Source organism: Ruditapes philippinarum, unplaced genomic scaffold, assembly GCF_026571515.1.
Source record: "Ruditapes philippinarum isolate M1 unplaced genomic scaffold, ASM2657151v2 ctg98_1_1_1_1, whole genome shotgun sequence".
NCBI classification, from domain to species: domain Eukaryota; kingdom Metazoa; phylum Mollusca; class Bivalvia; order Venerida; family Veneridae; genus Ruditapes; species Ruditapes philippinarum.
This window is the reverse complement of record NW_026857110.1, coordinates 183,362-203,897: the sequence shown is the minus strand read 5'-3', so window position 1 is coordinate 203,897 and position 20,536 is coordinate 183,362. Positions and strand designations below refer to the sequence as shown.

The 20,536-nt window shown below is 32.6% G+C and overlaps 1 protein-coding gene across 1 annotated transcript; it reads right to left on the bottom strand.

Annotated features, from left to right (window-relative positions):
- Positions 1-1,103: 1,103 nt before the first annotated feature.
- On the bottom strand, positions 1,104-20,168 carry LOC132748802 (uncharacterized). Its single transcript, XM_060738440.1, has 4 exons — positions 20,097-20,168; positions 15,474-15,751; positions 11,731-11,862; positions 1,104-5,140 (listed from the first exon to the last, which is right to left on the bottom strand). Exons 1-4 carry the CDS (start codon positions 20,110-20,112, stop codon positions 4,922-4,924), a joined length of 645 nt encoding a protein of 214 aa, XP_060594423.1. The 5' UTR covers positions 20,113-20,168; the 3' UTR covers positions 1,104-4,921.
- Between the last annotated feature and the right edge of the window lie 368 nt (positions 20,169-20,536).

Genomic DNA, 20,536 nt, shown 5'->3' with positions numbered 1-20,536 from the left:
AGATGAAATTACAATGTAACAAGACTTAGTATACTTCATCAATATCATGAAAGCTGAGATAGTGTGTATATATATAATGTTATCCAAATGATGCAACAAGAGATAATCACCTTCTTAAACCAATAGACTGTAGTTTTGCAATTCAACCAGACTCTAGATATACAGTCCGACCAGACTCATGATTAGCAGTCTGACTAGACTCTAGACTAGACTTTCAATTTCGTTCAACCAGACTAGACTTACAATCCAACAAGGTTCTAGACTTGCAATTTAACCAGAATTTAGACCATACTTGCAATCCCATCATATTCTAGAATTGCATTTCAGCCAGATTCCTCGACAAGACAGGCAACTCTTAGACATGCAGTGGGATCAGATTATATAATGTTGGCTACTTTACATTAGCATCTAGTTGTTAAAATCCCTTATTATAACAACAGAAAGATTCAAACTCAAATTGTAAAACTAAGGTTAAGCTGTATTGATGTTACAAAAAAGAAGATAATTTAGATCAAAAGCATTAACATGCCATAACAACGCTTTATAGGGTAGGGGGTTAATTCAAACCAACAATCATATTCTACTGTAATTCAATCGATGCTTTTTACAAAGCAATTATTACCTCTCCTGGAAGCCATTTTAGGGTATTTCCAATACATTATATGATGGAGATCAGATAAAAAAAACTCTCATAATTATATCATCTTCATGAAAACTGATAAAATCTTTAACATATTGGTACTATAGAAATATATCAATATATGTATCAAAGAATTTTTACCTAAATCAGCTGTCCATAAATTCATAAAACAACAATACCTATAAGCCTATTTCTACCATGGCACATAACATTCAATACATATGAGCCGCGTCACGACAAAACCAACATAGTGCGTTTGCGACCAGCATGGATCCAGACAAGCCTGCGCGTCCGCGCAGTCTGATCAGGATCCATGCTGTTCGCTATCAGTTTCTATACTTGTAATAGTGTTTGTAAGCGAACAGCATGGATCCTGATCAGACTGCGCGGACGCGCAGGCTGGTCTGGATCCATGTTGGTCGCAAACGCACTATGTTGGTTTTGTCGTAACGCGGCTCATATTTAAATAAAAGTTTTAAATTGAAGTAGGTTTACATTGTTGTTTCTGTTGGATAAAAGAATACAACCGAAAGGTGCACATGATGCAACTATAAAATATTTCACACAATACCCCTGGTGCCCACAATATTATATAGTAGACGGGAATTTATTGTTTCTGCTATCTTTTTTTTAATTTTTATATATGCATTTCAACTTACAACTTTTTCATCATCAATGTGAAAACTGGTCTTAATTCAGTAACATTGAGGGGAAATAATCTCTCTCTCTCTCTCTCTCTCTTTATATATATATATAAATTCTGTAACAGAAGCAATTACTTCTTCCTACTGAGCATGATAAAAATTATAATGTTGTGACAAAGTGTAAGCTGCATCTATTCTTATCTTGTTTTTCCTTCATATTATAAAATAAAAAATATGACTGTTCAATTACACAATGTATAGAAATAAAATTTTAACTTCAAAAAAAAGAAAAAAAGAAGAGTATTACATCACAATAAAAGTCTTCATTCTGTGAAATGAAACTTTTTTGTAAAGCAATGTCACATGGTAATCAGCAAAAAAAGAAGAGGGGAATTTGTTGGGTCTTTTTAAAAACAGAATGTTCTTAGTTAAAAAAATTGTGAGGTAGCAAAATTTCAAGTTTCTGCTTGTATATACTGACACCAGGCTATATTTAATCGCCTACACTTTTTGTTTACTCTGGACCACTGTTCTAAGAATGAAGACGTTAAAATATCTACGAAATCTTAAAACAATATCTCAAGATTTTATGAACTAACATATATTAAGGGGTTGGACATGAAGCTGGCTGTTCCTTGTTGTTTCATTGGCTTACAACAATATGGTCTACGACCCCTGAAATGCCTGATAGCAACATCAAAATGACTAACATGACTAAAATATTTATTGGATTTAACTCAATACAGGATTGGAGCAGTACCTCTAGACGCTTGCAAAAATCATGATCACAAAATAGACAAATATCGTTTTTTTTTCGCCGATTTTTACATTTTTCATTCATTATCGTACTTATTTCGGTGTGAAAAGATGAATTAGACCTGTTAAAGTTCATTCCGTTGCGTAAAAAGGCAAGATTTTAGCATTTTATCATTCAAGTGCCTTGTCCAGTATATACCGGAATACGGTATTTAGTGTGGTGCTCCAATCCCTTTTATAGTCTCACTCATATTTATTGGCTACCTTGTGACCTGATACCTTTCCATTGTTATACTTACAATTTTTTATCAACCAGCCAAAAGGTGACCAAGTCATATGGGGAAAGAAAGTGAATTAGTCAGATCATAAACAAGTGACCAATTGAAATTTGGTAGCAGTTGTCGTTGTAATACAACAATTAATGTTCGCTGATCTGTAAACTCATGAATTGTATCAAATCTTCAAGTCAATTATTTTATGCATTTATTATTTGTGTGTGTGTTTTTTTGTTGAAGATGTTACACAAAATAGCCAAAGATATTGTTGAAGATGTTACACAGAATAGCCAAAGAGTAAGTCAACACATTAGCTAATATGTCAGTCATTTTCCTTTACTAGTGAATAAGTAAGTAAATTATTTATTACAGTCATATAAACAACTATAAATGAAATAAAAATAGTTTATGATTAATATAACATATACCTGATCTGAAATGCATCAAATATAAGGCAGAATTTCTCCAAAAATGTTTGTTTATAAAATATATTATTCATATAAAGGATTTGAAAATACTAATCTTTAAACTTATGGTTAAACATAATAGTTTGATGTCGAATCCAAACTATATCAAAATTTTGGAATTAAGAGAATCTTTTGATTTAAGACCAACAAAATCACACAAAAATGTCTATAAAGTCAAATTGTACAAAAAGAACATACAACTAATATAGACTATGTCAAAAAAGTAAGTGCTCGCCAGAACCGAACATGAACTACTGCTTGTTTTTGTCAAATTGTAAATTTCTGAAACGGAGGACTTTTAATGAAATAGCAAATATAAATAAGCATTTATACAAACAAACATATACAAATATAAAAAGAAAATGTAATGAAACGAAAGAGCTTCTTACATATCTTATGAAAATGAATCTAGCAATAATTCATAAAAGTGTATATATATGCTGAAAATACTGACAAATATATGGTACAGAAAATAAAATTTAACAAATGCAGGAAAAAAAATGTAAAGATAAAATAAGAGTCAAATTAAAAAAACTGATTCTAATACAATGTAGCGTGTTTGAATTAAATAAAACACTAAAATTATGTTATTAGAAAATAGTAGAGATTCAAAATAAGAGATTCAAAGCAATGTTGAAATGTAACTTAGGCTGACAGTGACTTTATTTGATTTACTCAAACCCTTAAACTTTAAGGCAACCCTGTTAAAACAAGTACAGTAGAACTTCGGTAAGGCGAAGAAGCTCGCATAAAATCTTAAAGACAATCGGGACTTCAACTCATGACTGCTGATCGGTCTCATTTAAATGACAAAATTTCGAGCTTTGAAACTTACCCGTTACTTAGAATCATCTTGTATCAAACAGACGTAATAATTGTACTAAATATATTCATTCGAATATAAATTTGCCACAAAAACACAAAGCACTCAAGAATAAATTAGTACTTTGCATCTTTACAGGGTCTCAGTCTAAGAACTTAGTACAATTTAAGAAAATAAGCATCAAAATTAATAAGTCAAAAAAGCATTGGAGTACAATACTGGACTCCAGTAAATACCATAACACGTGTATCATATAAAGCAGTTGCTAAGGCTAACATTATATTATTTTAAGCAAGAACCAAACTTGCCACACTGAAGAAAATGCTGAATAATGATTATCTTCATCAAGAATAAAGACAAAGGCAATAAGTCATGTTTCTTTTCAGCTGACAAAATACCTGAAATACAGTCAACTCTCGTTATCTCGAAGTCATCGGGACCGTCAAAAATATCAAAATAACGAAATGTCGAGATAAATGTATTAGAGTTTGAACCAGTTAGAAACAAAAGACATGTGCATACCTTATATTTGAGTCAAATAAAATAAGTATGAGGTCTACTTAGCTTATTTGACTCAAATATAAGGTATGCACATGTCTTTTGTTTCTAACTGGTTCAAACTCTAATACATTTATCTATATCTATATATTTAAGTATGATGTCTACTTAACATGTTTTTTGCGTCTAATATCGCAATTTCAAAAGCCAATAATGTACAAATATGTTACCAGCGGATGTTTACTAGTGGACATGCAGCAGTCTGTGATAAACACACATAGTGAGGTTAACTCAGGAATACACCACAAAAGCAAAAGCGTTGTTTTTATTTGCGGTCAATTCAGCTATCCACACGTGTTTCTCATGTTCGAACAGTGTTTAATTTCCAGACAATTTGAAATTTTCATCTGCCTCCCGAAATGATGTAAACAATATTGCAATGACAATGTATTTATACTGACACTATTTCATCGAAGTCATAGTAAATTAATTAATTTAATACTACAATCAACACGCTAATAGGATTTAGTTTTATGTAAAAACAGCTCGACTTGTTTAAAACATAATTACACATTATGACCGTCTGCTTTGTGTTACTTACACCTCTGCTGAGGCAGACAAAAAATATAAGTCAAGATAAACAAACTTTAAGGATACTAGTGTGAAAATAACTGTTGGGGATGACATTAAACTTCAATTCTGAAAATATCGAAATAAAAATATCGAGATAAACAAATATATTCAATATAGATAGAGAGGGAAGGAAATCGGGACTTATAAAGTTACATCGAGATAATGAAATATCGAGAAAAGCGATGTCAAGGTGAAGATAGTTGACCTATCTTATTCGAATCAGCAATCTGATCATTTAAGTATTCATATGTGATTGTTGATGTAGCAAAAACCGTCAGCCACAACACAATGGCGAGAATGATCAAGGCCACGCCAATCACAATGCTTGTAATCATCAAATTTCTAGCCCTATGAGACATCCTATGAGCCTCAGTCATGTCCCTTGCAGCTGCCAGAGTGTTTGCCTGAAAACATGAGTGAAATTCTCATAGACCCAGGTGAAATAGTATTCAATCATAAAACAAGAGCCACCGACTTTTTTACTTTTTCTAAAAGCAAACAAATAAACGGTTTAAATAAATAGTAAAGAAAAAGTTTTCCTTTTTCTCTCTTTATAGGTCTGGCTATTCACACTAGTTTAAGAAGGTTTTTTTTTCAGAAAACATGACTTTTAGTTAATACTTTTGCATATAATGCAGTAGTTTATCGATGTTTCTGAAATGTTATTGAATTATTTGTCCTACATCAATAAGATGAATTATAATACTGAAATCTATCGTATCTAACCTATCTTTTAAGTTGATAATACCTTTAATAATCATCAAGTTATGTCCCAGACAAAGTTTTAAGTGTAAAAATGAACAAATGGGGGGGGAAGCAATGACCCCAGTGAACAAAGGGTCAAAACTCAAAAATTAGGGAAGGGTGGGGGTTACGGTTCTTCTGCACTGCACTTCTACTTATTCAGATAAATCTACCTATAAAGTTTCAAGATGATACCTTTTACGTCTCTCATGTTTTGTCCCGGACAAAGCTCAAAGTGTAATTTGTTTTTGAAAGGGCAATAACTCCAACATTAGGGAAGAGATGGTTACAATTCTTATGCATTGCACTTCTACCCAGTGAGATCTATTTATCTACAAAGTTTAAAGTTGATACTTTTAATAGCTCTCAAGTTATGTCTCGGACAAAATTCAAAGTGAAAAAAGAACAAAGGGCAATAATTCCAAAATTTTAGATGAGATGGTGCATTCCTTATTCACTGCATTTTAACTCAGTGATATTATATACCTACAAAGTTTTACTTTTGATACCTTTTATAGTTCTCACTTTATGTCCTAGATAAAGTTCAAAATGTAAAAATGAATAAAGGGCAATAACTCCAAAGTTAAAGAAAGAAGAGTTATGTTTTTTTTGCACTACTATTAAACTTCTCCACTGAAATCTATCTACCTACAAAGTTTCTTGTTAATACCCCTTGTCGTTTTTGAGTTAAGTCCCGGACAAAGTTCAAAGTGTAAAAATAATCAAAGGGCAATAACTCAAAATTATGTCAAGACATAGTTTTGGTTCTTTTGCACTGCTCTTGTGTATAATGGGATCTATCTACATACAAAGTTTCTTGTAGATACCCTATGTCGTTTTTGAGTTATGTCCCGGACAAAGTTCAAACTGAAAAAAACAACAACAAAGGGCAATAACTCCAAAATGAGACAAGGCAGAGTTACAGTTCTTTTGCACTGCAATTTTACTCAATGTGATCTATCTACCTACAAAGTTTCTTGTTAATACCCCTTGTTGTTTTAGCTTTATGTCCTGCACAAAGTTCAAAGTGTAAAACAACATAGGGGAAATAACTTAGATTTAATTAGGCAAAGCATAGTTACGGTTCGTTTGCATTGCACTTCTAATCAATGAGAGCTATCTACCTTCAAAGTTTATTGTTAATACCCTTTGTCGTCTTAGAGTTATGTCCCGGACAAAGTTCAAAGTGTTAAAAAAAACAAAGGGCAATCACTCCAAAACGAGACAAGGCAGAGTTACAGTTCTTTTGTACTGCGATTCTACACAATAAGATCTATCTACCTTCAAAGTTTTTTGTTGATACCCCTCGTCTGAGTTATGTCCTAGACAAAGTTCAAAGTGTAAAAAAAGCAAAGAGCAATAATTCCAAAATCAGGAAAGACAGAGTTATGGTTCTTTTGCACTGCACTTCTACTCAATAAGATACCTTCAAAATTTGAATTTGAAGATTTCTGCAACGGACGGACGGATCGACTACAAGCTGACTCCAGTACACCCTCTTAACTTTTGTTTGTCGGATAATATGTATATTTATTTAATTTTACCCATGACATATGGTGCTATATCAGTCAAATATATTTCATATTTTTTAAAAAAAAATACGAAATATAAATATGAAAGTGGGCGGTGTTAAAACTAATATTAATTTAAAGGACTTCTTTCGCCATTCTGTTTGAAAAATCTGATAAATGAGAAAAATAACTTTGTGTTGAATTTTTTTTGAAAACTATCTAGATTGATAGAAAATGGTCTAACTAAGAAAATGAATCCGAACACCAATATCTTTAATTCAATCATCACGCTGTACATATGTTTAAAGAGTTGCTCACGTGACATCACAATTAAGTGCTAAACAGCGCATGCAAAAACAGTAAAAACAGGACGCTTCTTTAAGTTATCAATATATTACTGCGCGCTGAACAATTGCAGTGGCGTAGCAAGCAAGGGGTTCATAACCATTTTTCTGTGATGATGAAATTAAATAAAAATGTTATTTTTTCGTTTGTTTGTGAATATGGTACATATTTTCACTCAACGTCATGTTTCGTGAAAATATATTCAATATTTCGTACATGTATACGCACAATATAAAGATATTAAGTCATTATATAGTATTCATTTTCTATAAAGAAGACATCATTAATAAACACCTAGCAAGTCTCAATCACAAAATTCTTTCCTCAAAATAGACAAGCTAACTACAGCTGCCATTGATTCAGTTCAAAGCATACTGACTATTTAGTCATATAACAAATATTGAAGATAAATCAATATATTGAACATTATATATCTATGTTACACTTTCATTCCTACTTTCATGATTTCAGTAAAGTACATGCTCTGTACATAAAATTATTTGTATTGCATCTGCATCTTTTTTCTGACATTTTTTTCCTATTACTGTAATGAAGTATGGGAATTTAATAACAACAGCATAGCTTCAGATGTGTCCTTTTGACAGGACACAAGCTTCCATTTATATGCTGGGTATTTTTTTGTCATTTGTACACATTTAATTCATTAACCAAAATTATTGCCATTTTCAAATTTGTGTGGATAGACAGAAAAAATCAATGATATATCAGCATGGTCTTTGATAAATCAAAATGGTTCCTGATATATCAACATGGTTACTGATATATCAACATGGTTCTCCAATATATCAACATGGTTTCTGATATATCGACATGGTTTCTGATATATAAACTTGTCCATCTTTCAATCTTGAACTAGTTATTCATCATGTTTAGGAAAAATAAGTAGAAATTAAAAAGTTTAGGGTTGCAGACAATGATTTTTGGTCTGTATTGGTTACTTGTGCAGATTCGGTTACATATATGTAGTCATTTTAAGTGTGTGAGAGTGAGGGTAGAGTTTAAAGTACTTTTCCAACACTGCTAAGGTCAAATGGTGACTTTCCAACTTCTTAGTTGGAGGAAGATCTGTAGTACATCATTCAGGTACAAGCGAAAATCTAAGTAGAACTACCACTTTCTATAAGCTAGCTGTATATGTTTCTCATAAGAAACAATATGAAACAAAAATTGTCGAATGAAAAATATGCCCCTTTCTAGCCCTTGACTGTTGGTAATTTTGTTATAGAAACATGCCAAAATTTGGACATGGAACTGTCCAACAAACTTTGACAGTTGTGTGACTTGCCATTCAATAGTTATCAATCAAAAACAACTTTTATATTTTAAGCTACTGTAACCTTGACCTTTGACCTAGTGACCCGAAATCAATAAAGCGCATCTTCTAGTTATGACCAATCAATATGTGAAATATGAAAATTTTGTGATAGACAGTTTTAAATAAAATGAGCGGAAACCATTCCACAATTTAAGGCCTCTGTGACAATGACCTATGACCTAGAGACCCCAAATCAACAAGAGCCATGTCAACATGGCCATCCCTCGCCGAATGTGTTTGCTCATTGGAAGAATATAAATGTTGTAGAGCAGAAAATTTTAATTCTTAGAGGTCTTAAGGTTATGAAAACTGATGGCTGAAGTGATTTCAGATTGGAAACCTATGTGAATACTGATGGCTGAAAATAACAAAGGGCAATAACTGAAAAAAATGCAGGGTAAGTTATCATTCTTGTGTGCTGCACTCCTCCTCAATGAGATCTATCCACCTATGAAGTTTCAAGTTGATAACTCAAACACTTTTTGAGATATGCTCCGGACAAAAAGTATAAAAAATAACAAAGGGCAATAACTCAATAATTATAATGGGAATAGTTATTTTTCTTGTGCACAACATTCCTCCTTGATAAGATCTATCCTACTATGAAGTTTCATAATGACATCTCAAAGACTTTTTGAGTTATGCGTCACACAGGTGAAAAATTAAGTATGAAAAATAACAAAGGGCAATAACTGAAAAGTTATACAGGGTAGAGTTATCATTCTTGTGCACTGCACTCCTCCTCAATATGATCTATCCACCTATGAAGTTTCAAGTTGATAACTCAAAACATATTTTCAGATATGCTCCGGACAAAAAGTATGAAAAATAACAAAGGGCAACTACTCAAAAATTATAATGGAAAGAGTTATCTTTCCTGTGCTCAATAAGATCTATCCACCTATGAAGTTTCATGTTGACATCTCAAAGACTTTTTGAGTTATGCTTCACTCAGGTAAAAAATTAAGTATAAAAAATGACAAAGGGCAATAACTCAAAAATTATGAAAGGCATAGTTATCATTCTTGTGCACTGCACACCACCTGAGTGAGATCTATCCACCTAAGAAGTTTCATGTTGATATCTCATAAGCTTTTTGAGTTATGTTCTGGACAAAAATTAAGTTTGAAAAATAACAAAGGGCAATAACTGAAGAATTATGCAGGGTGGAGTTATCATTCTTGTGCACCGCACTTCTCCTCAATGAGATCTATCCGCCTATGAAGTTTCAAGTTGATACCTCAAATACTTTTTGAGATATGCTCCGGACAAAAATGTCGGACGGAAGGACGGACGGAAGGATGGACGGACGGAAGGACGGACGGAGACTATTTCTATATCATCTATTACTTATGACCAATCAATATGTGAAATATGAAGACTTGGTAACTAATTGGTGTCAAGAGAATAAGCGGATCATTTTTACATTCAACGTTATTACGACCTTGACCTTTGACCTCAAAATCATCCACTAGTGACTGTGATGATCAATTACAATGTGAAACACAAAGACTTGATAACAAGTAGTTTTGAAGGTAATGAGTGGAAACAATTCTGACATTTAAGGTCCCTGTGACCTTGACATTTGACCTAAAGACCCAATCTATATGGGTCATCTACCTGTTTTAACCAATCAATATTTGAAATATAAAAACTTAGTGATAATAAGTGGAAATTATTCTTACATTAAAAGGCCCCTATGATCCAACCTTTGAACTAGTGACCCAAGAATCAATAGAGGTCATCTACTTGTTATTACCAATCACTATGTGAAATATGAGAACTTTGTGATAAAACAGTTTCCAAGAAATTGAGTTGAAACCATTGTGACATTTAAGGCCCCTGAGTGACCTTGACCACTGACCAAGTGACCCCAAAATCAAAAGAAGCCATCTTCTGGTTATTTACAATCAGTATGTGAAATATAAAAACTTTGGGATAAAATAGTTTCCAAGATATTGAGTTGAAACCATTGTGACATTAAAGGCCCCTGTGTGACCTTGACCTTTGACCAAGTGACCCCAAGTCAAAAGGGGTCATCTGCTACATATGGCTTTTCAGTATGTGATATATCAAGGTTTTGGGATAAAATAATTCAAAATAATGAGCATAAACAATTTTGACATTTAAGGCCCGTGCCCTTGACCTAGTAAACCCAAAATCAATAGGTGTCATCTACTAGTTATGATCAATCATTATGTGAGATTTGAGGCTCCTGTGATCTTGACCCGAAAATCAATAGGAGTCATTTACTAGTAGACTTAGTGACAAATATTTTTTAAGATAATCAGCGGAAACCATGTGGTCTATCGACGGACAGAACAATCGACCGACTGACAGACCAACCAACCCTTGCAAAACAATATACCCATGGTGACAAATACGGCATCATTCTTACCCCCCCCCCTCTCACATTCTGGTATTATAGGTTTCTGTTATCCATCAACAAGTATATAGGCCTATGGTTTGAATTAATAATTCTGTGTCTTGTTCGAGGCAATTACCATCATTCACGTACACTTACTCTATTATAATCAAGCATTAATACAGTGACACATTAATTAACTTTTACATTGCTGTAGGCGAAAGTGATTAGTCTTTGCCACCAGTATATAGACAGACCAGCCTGCACATACATGCGGTCTGATCATGGTCTATACTGATGGCTGGCTAGCATCAAACTCTAACCTTGATAAACATAAAATGGATGGACTATTCCAAAATGAAAATTGGAAATCAGCAGATTAAGGGTTAATTATTATACAATATATAAAGTCTGCTTCGGAATGCCTTCTCTTATACCTACCGACAATTCCATCATTGTTTACCAAGACAATAATAAAAATACTAGAATTTTTGTTCATTTTTTCTTTTGAATTTTGATTAAGACTAAAATTCACTATAACCTAAATTGATTACACTTTCTTAGTTTAGACTGCCAATTTTATATCAGATCCAAAGCGTATATGCATATAACCTTTTCATTGTAAAGAAATATTTAAACAGTCAACAATAGTTCATTTGTACAAGAACATGTAACTGCTTATTAAATACTTACCCGGTAAGCATAGTATATGGCACATAGACCTGTTGGACAGAAAAACAATAATGCCAGTATTGATGGGATCATGTAATCTGGAGGTCTTCGTTGTGTTACAACAAAACCAGCTTGGCCAGGCTGACTCACAACCTAAAAAACAACAAAATATATATGTATTGCTATGAACCTTAGTCCTATGTTTTTTTAAAAGGAGTGAGATTGGGGATTGTCATGGGTTGAAAAGTCTTTTAAAATGAAATTCATCATGATTTGACAAACTTTTGAACATTTTTCATAAAAGATAATGAAAACGCCCTAAGATTATACAAAAAATAATTCTGAGCTCTGACTTGGAGTTAAGAATTTTTATTAGAATTCTTATAGACCACACTCTGAGTTTAAACAAGTGGTTAGTTTTGACTCTGTTTTATGTATTATATTGAATCTGACAAAAGCTGGTATAATGTATTTATGCTTTTCTTAAAACATATATTATCTCCCCTTTTTTTGTCAATACATTGATAATTTCAGGAATCCTAACAAAATATGATAATTAATGCTCTCCGAGGGATAACTGTGTTTCCAGATTTTAATGTCAATAAGTATTGACAGTAAACTGTTTGTCTATCTTCTTTTTAAAAGTATTAAGGCTTCGTAAATTCAATCAGTCACATAATAGAATAAAGCTATTTTAAGTAAGGACAAGTAGCCATGTCGTTTGGTAAAAATAACTGAAACATTCGCTCAATCCTTTAGATTTCAGCACCTAATTTTCACGGTGTTTGAGCACTAATAATTGCCTGCAGGCGAATTAAATTTACCAATCAAAGGATTAGTGTCACCATTTACTGTATATTGCAATGCTGTACGGGGATAATCGTTCGTTATCAGCGTTCTAGAATACTTGACAATAAGATTATATAACGAATGCTCCTGAAAAGGTTTCTTAAGCATGAAGGTATTATGAAAAGAAAAGAGAAAGAAAGTAACTAATTGCTTAATATTGATCTTTGTATTATTGTACCTGTAATCTCGTATTGTGAACCTTCAAAATAAAAGTGTGACCTTGATCTTTGAAGAAGGAACGTGGTTCCTGAACGTGACAGAATGTTGTTATGAGATAGACATTTGTGCAAAGTTATTTCAAAATCCCTAAATGCATGACAAAAGTACAGTCTGGACATGATTGTTGTGTAAGTGGGGACAGACGGATGGACAGACGGACATGAGCCTAGTTGAGACACATTGCCTTTAGGTGGTTGACATTTGTGCCAATTTATTTTAAAATCCTTCCATGCATGACAAAGTTACAGTCCGGACATGAATTTGTATCTACAAACTCTTCTCGAGAGAGTGAGTACCTATAAACTATGAGTGTGACCTTGACCTTGAAAGTAGGGTCGCGACATGTCTTGATGTGGTGGACATGTATGCCTAGTTATATTTAAATCCTTCAATGCATGGCAAAGTTACAGTCCAGACACGAATGTGTGTACCTATAAATTCTAAATGTGATAAAGTGAAATTCAAAATGGTAGTGTGACCTTGACCTTTGAGATAGGGACGTGATTATAAGACGCCACACACCTTCTTGATAAGGTAGACATTTATGCCAAGTTACTTTAAAATCCTTCCATGCATGACGAAGTTACAGTCCGGACAAAAATGTGTGTACCTATAAACTCTTATTTTGATGAAGTGAAACTTCAAAATGTTAATGTGCCCTTGACCTTTGAGGTAGAGACGTGATTATTAGACGCGACACATTGTCTCTATGTGGTAGACATTTATGCCAAGTGTTTTTTTTTTAAACCCTTTGATGAATGCCGGACAAGATTGTGTGTACCTATTAATTTTAATTGTGATAATGTGAAACTTCAAAATGTTAGTGTCACCTTGATCTTTAAAGTAGGGACGTTATTCTTGGAGGCGACACATTGTCTTGATGTGGTAGACATTTATGCCCAGTTATTTTAAAATCAGTTGATGCATGACAAAATCACAGTCCGGACATGAATGTGTGTACCGATTTACTCTAATTGCGATAATGTGAAACTACAAAATGATAGTGTTACCTAGACCTTTGAGGAAGGGACGTAGCTATTTAATGCGACATATCGGTTTGATGTGGTACACATTTGTGCCAAGTTATTTCAAAATCCTTTGATGCATAACAAAGTTACAGTCCGGACACGAATGAAGAAGGGACGCAGAGACATACGGACGAACGGTGCGATTTTAATATGCCTCCCTTCGGGGGGCATAAAATGTAATACTTCTGTCTTCAAATTGGAAGTTTCTTTGATTTTAATTTTTACGTGGATATGAATCTTCTCCGGGACGCAAACCTTATTTCCGGGACATTCCCGGATGTCCGGGACGTAATGGAATATATGTTCTGAATATATGTTGATGAAATCTTTACGATACCAAGATTTGAGAGTATTACATTATATAATGTCATACAAATTGATTTCCTCAATGGCAAGCTACATTGTCTCATTGTTACAATAATTGGCATTTGTCCTTAATGATATTAAAAAAGTGGGAAATGACAACGCATATTTTACAATTTATTCCCAAATGTCACAGATTTTGAAGCAAATTGTCTGGGAATGTTCTTTCTTTTTTGTTCTTTTTTATTTATATTGGACTTCAATTATGACATATTAACACACCTGACATTATATTAAGAATATATTTATAAATTTACAAATGTACAAAAGGGATTTATTTATACACCAGTCATTTGTATTGTACATAAGATGAGATGCTACTTTTTCAACCTCAGATCTACAGCTTATAAGGAATGAATGTCATAAAGTTAAATTGTACACAAACCTAACCCCATAATGTCTTTTCCCCTTAGATCAAGCAGGCAGACACTGTCATATAAAATTAGCTGGAGAGGTAAGTTAAAAGTGGGAAAATGGCATTCCCCTAACCCAGTCCCAACTGCAGATGGATAATTACAAGATACTATTTTGGTTTTAAAATTGGTCTTAATTTGTGGCAATAAAGTGTTAAAACCAGTTAATTATATCATATACAGTCATGTAATAATAAATGACCACATTGAGTTTTTCATTTAAACTTTAAATTCGACAAGCGTTATACCAGTCTACATATTAAACTACTTTGAAAGATCCCCAGATAATTTCACCAGTTTTATGACATGTGACTATGTTGAATAAATTAGTTTTTCCTTTTTATCGGTCCCTGTGTTAGTTACACAGCAAAGTCATGTAGACTATACAAGAAAAACTATATTTTACTGACCCTTTTTTCACTCTTCTCTCTTGAAGTAAGAGGTCAGTTGTAGTGAATTTATAGGTGAATCTTAATTAGAAAATATGATAAACAAGATCAACAAGGAAAGACGGCTTTCAATGAACGCAACCCCCACCCGAAATATAATTTCTTTCTTTTTTCATTTTAACATTTGAGGGCATATTGTTCTAAGAATTGTATAGAAAGGAAAGACAGTGAGATTTAATATGGACAACAAACATTTTTAGCTAAAATGTTGAAATGTTTGCCATGTAAACTTTTTAAGTGTAAAATGTTTACGTTATTACAATTTGTTTCTATTGAAAACAACCTCAGTTTGTCATTGCCAACTGTAAAATGCTTATGGCAACAGTAAATTAACTTGTAACAAAATTTCCAGGAAGATACCATTCATTTCTTCATTATTTATCTATCAAATAACAATTACATTTAAATTGTAAAGCTTGTAAAGCTTAAAATGTAAAACCTACAACTTGCTGGGTTGCATAAGGCTGTCCTAGTTGACCATAAGGAGGTTGACCATAGGGTGGTTGTCCTGGTTGACCATAGGGTGGTTGTCCTGGTTGACCATAGGGTGGTTGTCCTGGTTGACCATAGGGCTGCTGTCCTGGTTGTCGATAGACTGGTTGTCCATAGGGTGGTTGTCCTGGTTGTTCATAAGGTGATTCCTCTGATTGTTGGACCGGCTGGTATCCACCTGGATGCCCTCCCTGTGCATGCTCATAGGATGGTGATCCTTGGTTCAACCCTTAAAAAATGCTTTAATTATTTTTAAAGATATAAGCAAAAGTCTCTAATGCTGCATAACAGTTTTATAATAGAGAATAATAGAACCCCTACACGTCAAAAAAGAAAGATCTACACGGCACAATTGTAGATGTTGCAGGCTCGGTTTGATTGAGCCTGTTCATGGACGATACTGGAAAGTGCAAATTACCGTCCACGCGCCCTAGCACCGGCTTAAGCAGAATTCAACATTTAAACTCGAATATGGTGAAATTTTGAATTTAGAAGCAGCCGCAGATGTGTTGAAATGGCGGTTAGAAGTCATAGTCACATAACAGCCTCTTATCGCAACATCATTTGTTGTGCGAGTTTACAATAAGTCAATTAAAGTGGCAATAGACTTGTCATAGGTAATATGCAAACAAAGGGCAGCAGGGACAGTGACTAACTTGGCAACTCAAAAACATCACATTATATTATCTTAAAACTACATCACCTGTAACCTTGACTTTTCAGTAATAAATTGAGTCATGGTTAAAACTAACAACAAATTTTGATCTATATCCTTTATCAGAACATAAGATATAATCTTTTTTTTTAAGAACACACTATAAAATAGCATCTGACCGTGACATACATTATTTCTATAAAGATCGTTCAGCACGACAATATTGTTGTGTTTGTGGTATTGTTTCAACTAGTTGGCTTTATCGATTTGGGTGGTTCCAATATTCCTTCTTTAATAATGTTTAATCACCCTTCTGCGGATGTTTCTAAATTCAAATTTTTGCCATTGCATGTTTAAATGTTGAATTTTTTCCTAAGCCGGTGCTAGAGTACATTGGCGGTAGTTTGCACTTGACAGTACCGTCCATGAACAGGCTCATTTAAACCGAACCTGCAACGTTTCAATTTTGGCGTTTGGGACTTTCTTTAGGGATTCTTATTTTCTCTATTTTGACACTACTTGACCTGTATAGAACATCAGTTGCTCATAGAAAAAATGTCCAGCTGTCTTATTATCTTATTAGATAGATTTGTAATGAAATTTAGTAATGATCAGTATCAGTATAACAGTGTTATCTTAATCTTTGATTTTATAATGACAGAATCAATGGAAGCCTGTTTTTAACCTGCTGGAACTGAAAGGGATAAGTCTGTGTAACCAGTTACTGGTCTTTCCCTTGGAATTTGGCTGAGTATAGAGCCAGGCCATCCTACACATCCATTTGGTCTGACTAGGCTAGACCCAGCAAGCACTGGGTCGTGTATTTCAGCCGCTGCTTTTCTCAGATGATTTAGGAAGTGAATTTCATAAATAATTCCTCCTATTAGAATTTAATAAATCAAATAATGAAAAGTGATTCCATGTTCTTCATTTCTTCAATAATCAAGAACATTACATACAATTTGTATCTTTTAATAGGTATTACAGCTGATCAATAAGGATCATTTTGGCAACAAAAATTGAAATAACTTTTATCAATTCAATCAGGAAACATCTCATATTGCATTAAATAAAAACAATCTATTGTGACGGGTCGTTCACCGTGAAACTATAGTGATAAAAGTATTTTTGTAGAAAAATATTCTTTATTCCTGAGCAAGTCTATTTTGACAAAAAGTCTATGTTCTAAGCGGCATAACTCCAAGTATATTGCTTTCATTATAATGGCCCTTGTCTTACAACAGTACTGTGACTAGTCATTAAAAACAAACATTTCAAGCTTTGCGTTGATAACTTTAAAATTATTTGAGTATGGGCCACATTTAAGATTCAGCACAACAACAACAAATTCATCATGATAATAGCTTGACTTTTTTTCGAAATAGATGAGCTAAAGATGCATTTTTAGCAACAAAGTTGTAATTGCTAGTTTTAAAATGATCTTTGGTCAGAAATCACATGCTGTTAATTATGGTCATTTTATAGTGGGGGACGGGTACAAATTTTTAGCAACAGCAAAAAATCTACAAGGCGAAGCACCTATTCCTTTGAGACATTTTGCATTCAATTTGAGTTGCTTAAGCATAGATAGTGATTATGTAGCCTCTTTTATAGCAAGTATCTTTGCATTGTTACGGGTCTTGGAACACAGAAGATGTTTGGATTCTATGGAGTGAATTAAAGTTTTTTGAACTGCCCAACCGGGATAATTTCATAATAGATTTGCAATAACAAAATAAATGTTCTCAACAAAACATTTTTCCTTTTTCCAGGTTGTGTTGTTTGGGTAGCTACACTCAGTCTGACAGGAGGAAAATAAAATTTAATACACATTGTGCTACTTAAGCAATACCAGTAAAGATAAACAGTAGTACATCCCCTCCTGCAGAGTGCCCTCTTTAGTGCAATAAGTTCTTCACAACAAAACTATCAACTTTAAATTTAACTTTTTTAAATAAGACTTTAATAGTTTATTTCTTTATTATATTTTTAAGCTTTAAAATACTAAAATTATACATCTTAATCTTAATTTATATCAGAGGTACTTTTTGGATGTGAACTGCAGTGTGTATAACCATGACAACAATGATCATGTGTAAGCTTCTGCTTGTACTGCATAAACAGGGGGAAATCTTGATCTGAGGCTATCAATAGTGTATGATATTTCATCCCTAAAAATATTTTGTTATCATTTTTCTCTCAGAGTTGCCAGACACACTTAGCCTGGCTGTCGAGCAATTAGGGATCGTTTCGAATAACATCCCTTGTGTAATTCAAGAATTATATGGCTATATTACTTTCCTTGTTAATTAATGGAAATATTTATAAAACATACTCATTGCACATTTAACATATAAATAATTAAACATAAAGCTAAATTAATGCAGGCTTATTAACGATCCTGTATATGTTATGTAAATAATTTACAGAAAATATCAGAAAGGTTTGATTTGATGGTAAATGCGATAATTTTACAAGAACAAAAAATCAAAATTGGTAAATTATACAGAAAATAGAATGATGAAAATAATTTCAAAAATTATGTGTTATAAAACATGGAAAAGAGAAACAATTCTTACAAGGGGTTAGGCAACCAGTCTATCCTTTTTAAATCTTATCAAATTTAATGCCTAAAATTATATGGACCCAAGTTTGAAAGAAAGAATCTTTTAAATTAAAAAAATGTAACTGTTAAAATATGATAAACAAGATCAACAAGGAAAGGCGGCGTTCAATGAACGCAACCCCCACATGACCCAGCAACAAGAACCAATAATTTGACCAGCTAGTACAATTGCCGTAACATAAAATAATACTCAACAGATAACACTTTTCATAATTTTGCATTGACATCTAAACTCGTTACTATGATGATTTAATAGCCATTTATTTGCATAATTTCTATACATGTGTAAAGAAATTATGCAAATAATGTGCGATTTAATCATCATAATGATTGTTTTTGAAATGAATATTATAAACTTCTGATAATATACGTCTACAAACTGTAAGTTTAGTATAAATTTCAATTTTAACGCTATATTTAATATTTTATAAGTCACTTTCGTTTTTTTCAATGTGAGCGAAAGGAAGATGGCAGAACATTGTGTATAAAAATTATGCAAATGAATGGCGATTTATTCATCAAAATGAATATTTTTGAAAAGAAATATTATAAAATTCTGATAACAAACGTCTAGAAACTGCAATTTTAGTATAGTTACATTTCAATTTAAACGCTATATTTAATATTTTATAAGACACTTCCATATTTTTTAATATGGGCGAAAGAAAGATCTCAGAACTTATGTATAGAAATTCTGCAAATAAATGGCGATTAAATCATCATTATGATTATTTTTGAAAAAAAATGTTATAAATTTCTGAAAATGTACGTCTACAAATTTTTATTTTAGTATAAATTTCAATTTAAACGCTGTATTTAATATTTTATAATTCACTTTCGTATTTTTTAATGTGGGCGAAAGAAAAATTTCAGAACTGGTATAAAGAATTTATGCAAAAAAATGGCGATTTAATATCATGATGATTATTTTTTGAAAATAAATATTATAAGTTTCTGATAAAATACGTCTAAAAACTGTAATTTTAGTATAAAAATCAATTTAAACGCTATATTTTATAAGTTACTTTCGAATTTTTTCAATGAGCGAAAGGAAGATTTCAGAACTTGTGTATAGAAATTATGCAAATAAATGGCGATTAAATTATAAGGACTATTTTTGAAAATAAATATTATAAATTTCTAATAATATACATATACAAACTGCAAACTTACGGTAAAGTTCTATTAAAAGGCTATAATTCATATTTTAAAGTCACTTTCGTAAACAAAGTTACTTTTGTATTTTATGCATACCGGTTTCATACTATACCAATATAAAATTATTGCACTTACCTTCGTTTTCACTCATTCTTAGTATTTTAGTTAATGCACTCCTATTTTGTTGTTACTATGTATAATGTGTGTTAATGTGTGTCCCAAATACTCGACAGTTTTTGTTTTTATTTCAGGTCACGACGCATGTGCAACGCTCCGAGTGAAGTTAAGGGTTAATTGATGCTTTAATTTCCACTACAAAATAAATTATGCAAAGTCAAACAGATGCATATATTCCAGTAAAATTACTAAAAAAATTTTGATTCGAACTGCTCGAATAAAGGAAATTTACGAAAATTCCGAAACATTCTGTAGACATATAAATAGTTCTCGCTTCCATAACGTTAAAAGCCGCTGTTTTAACATTTTTTCTTAAAGTTTTAGATCAGACCAGTTATGAAACCTTACCAGAATAAGAGAAGTTAGAGAAACCTTGTTAAATTTGCAAATATCCTTTC

What these genes read in the sequence shown, in the direction of transcription:
- LOC132748802 (XM_060738440.1), bottom strand. An exon ending in CTTATGCAACCCAGCAAGTT is followed by an intron (nt 11,863 to 15,473) that starts GTAGGTTTTACA and finishes GTTGTTTTTTAG; the next exon opens with GTTGTGAGTCAGCCTGGCCA. An exon ending in CCATATACTATGCTTACCGG is followed by an intron (nt 5,141 to 11,730) that starts GTAAGTATTTAA and finishes TCATGTTTTCAG; the next exon opens with GCAAACACTCTGGCAGCTGC.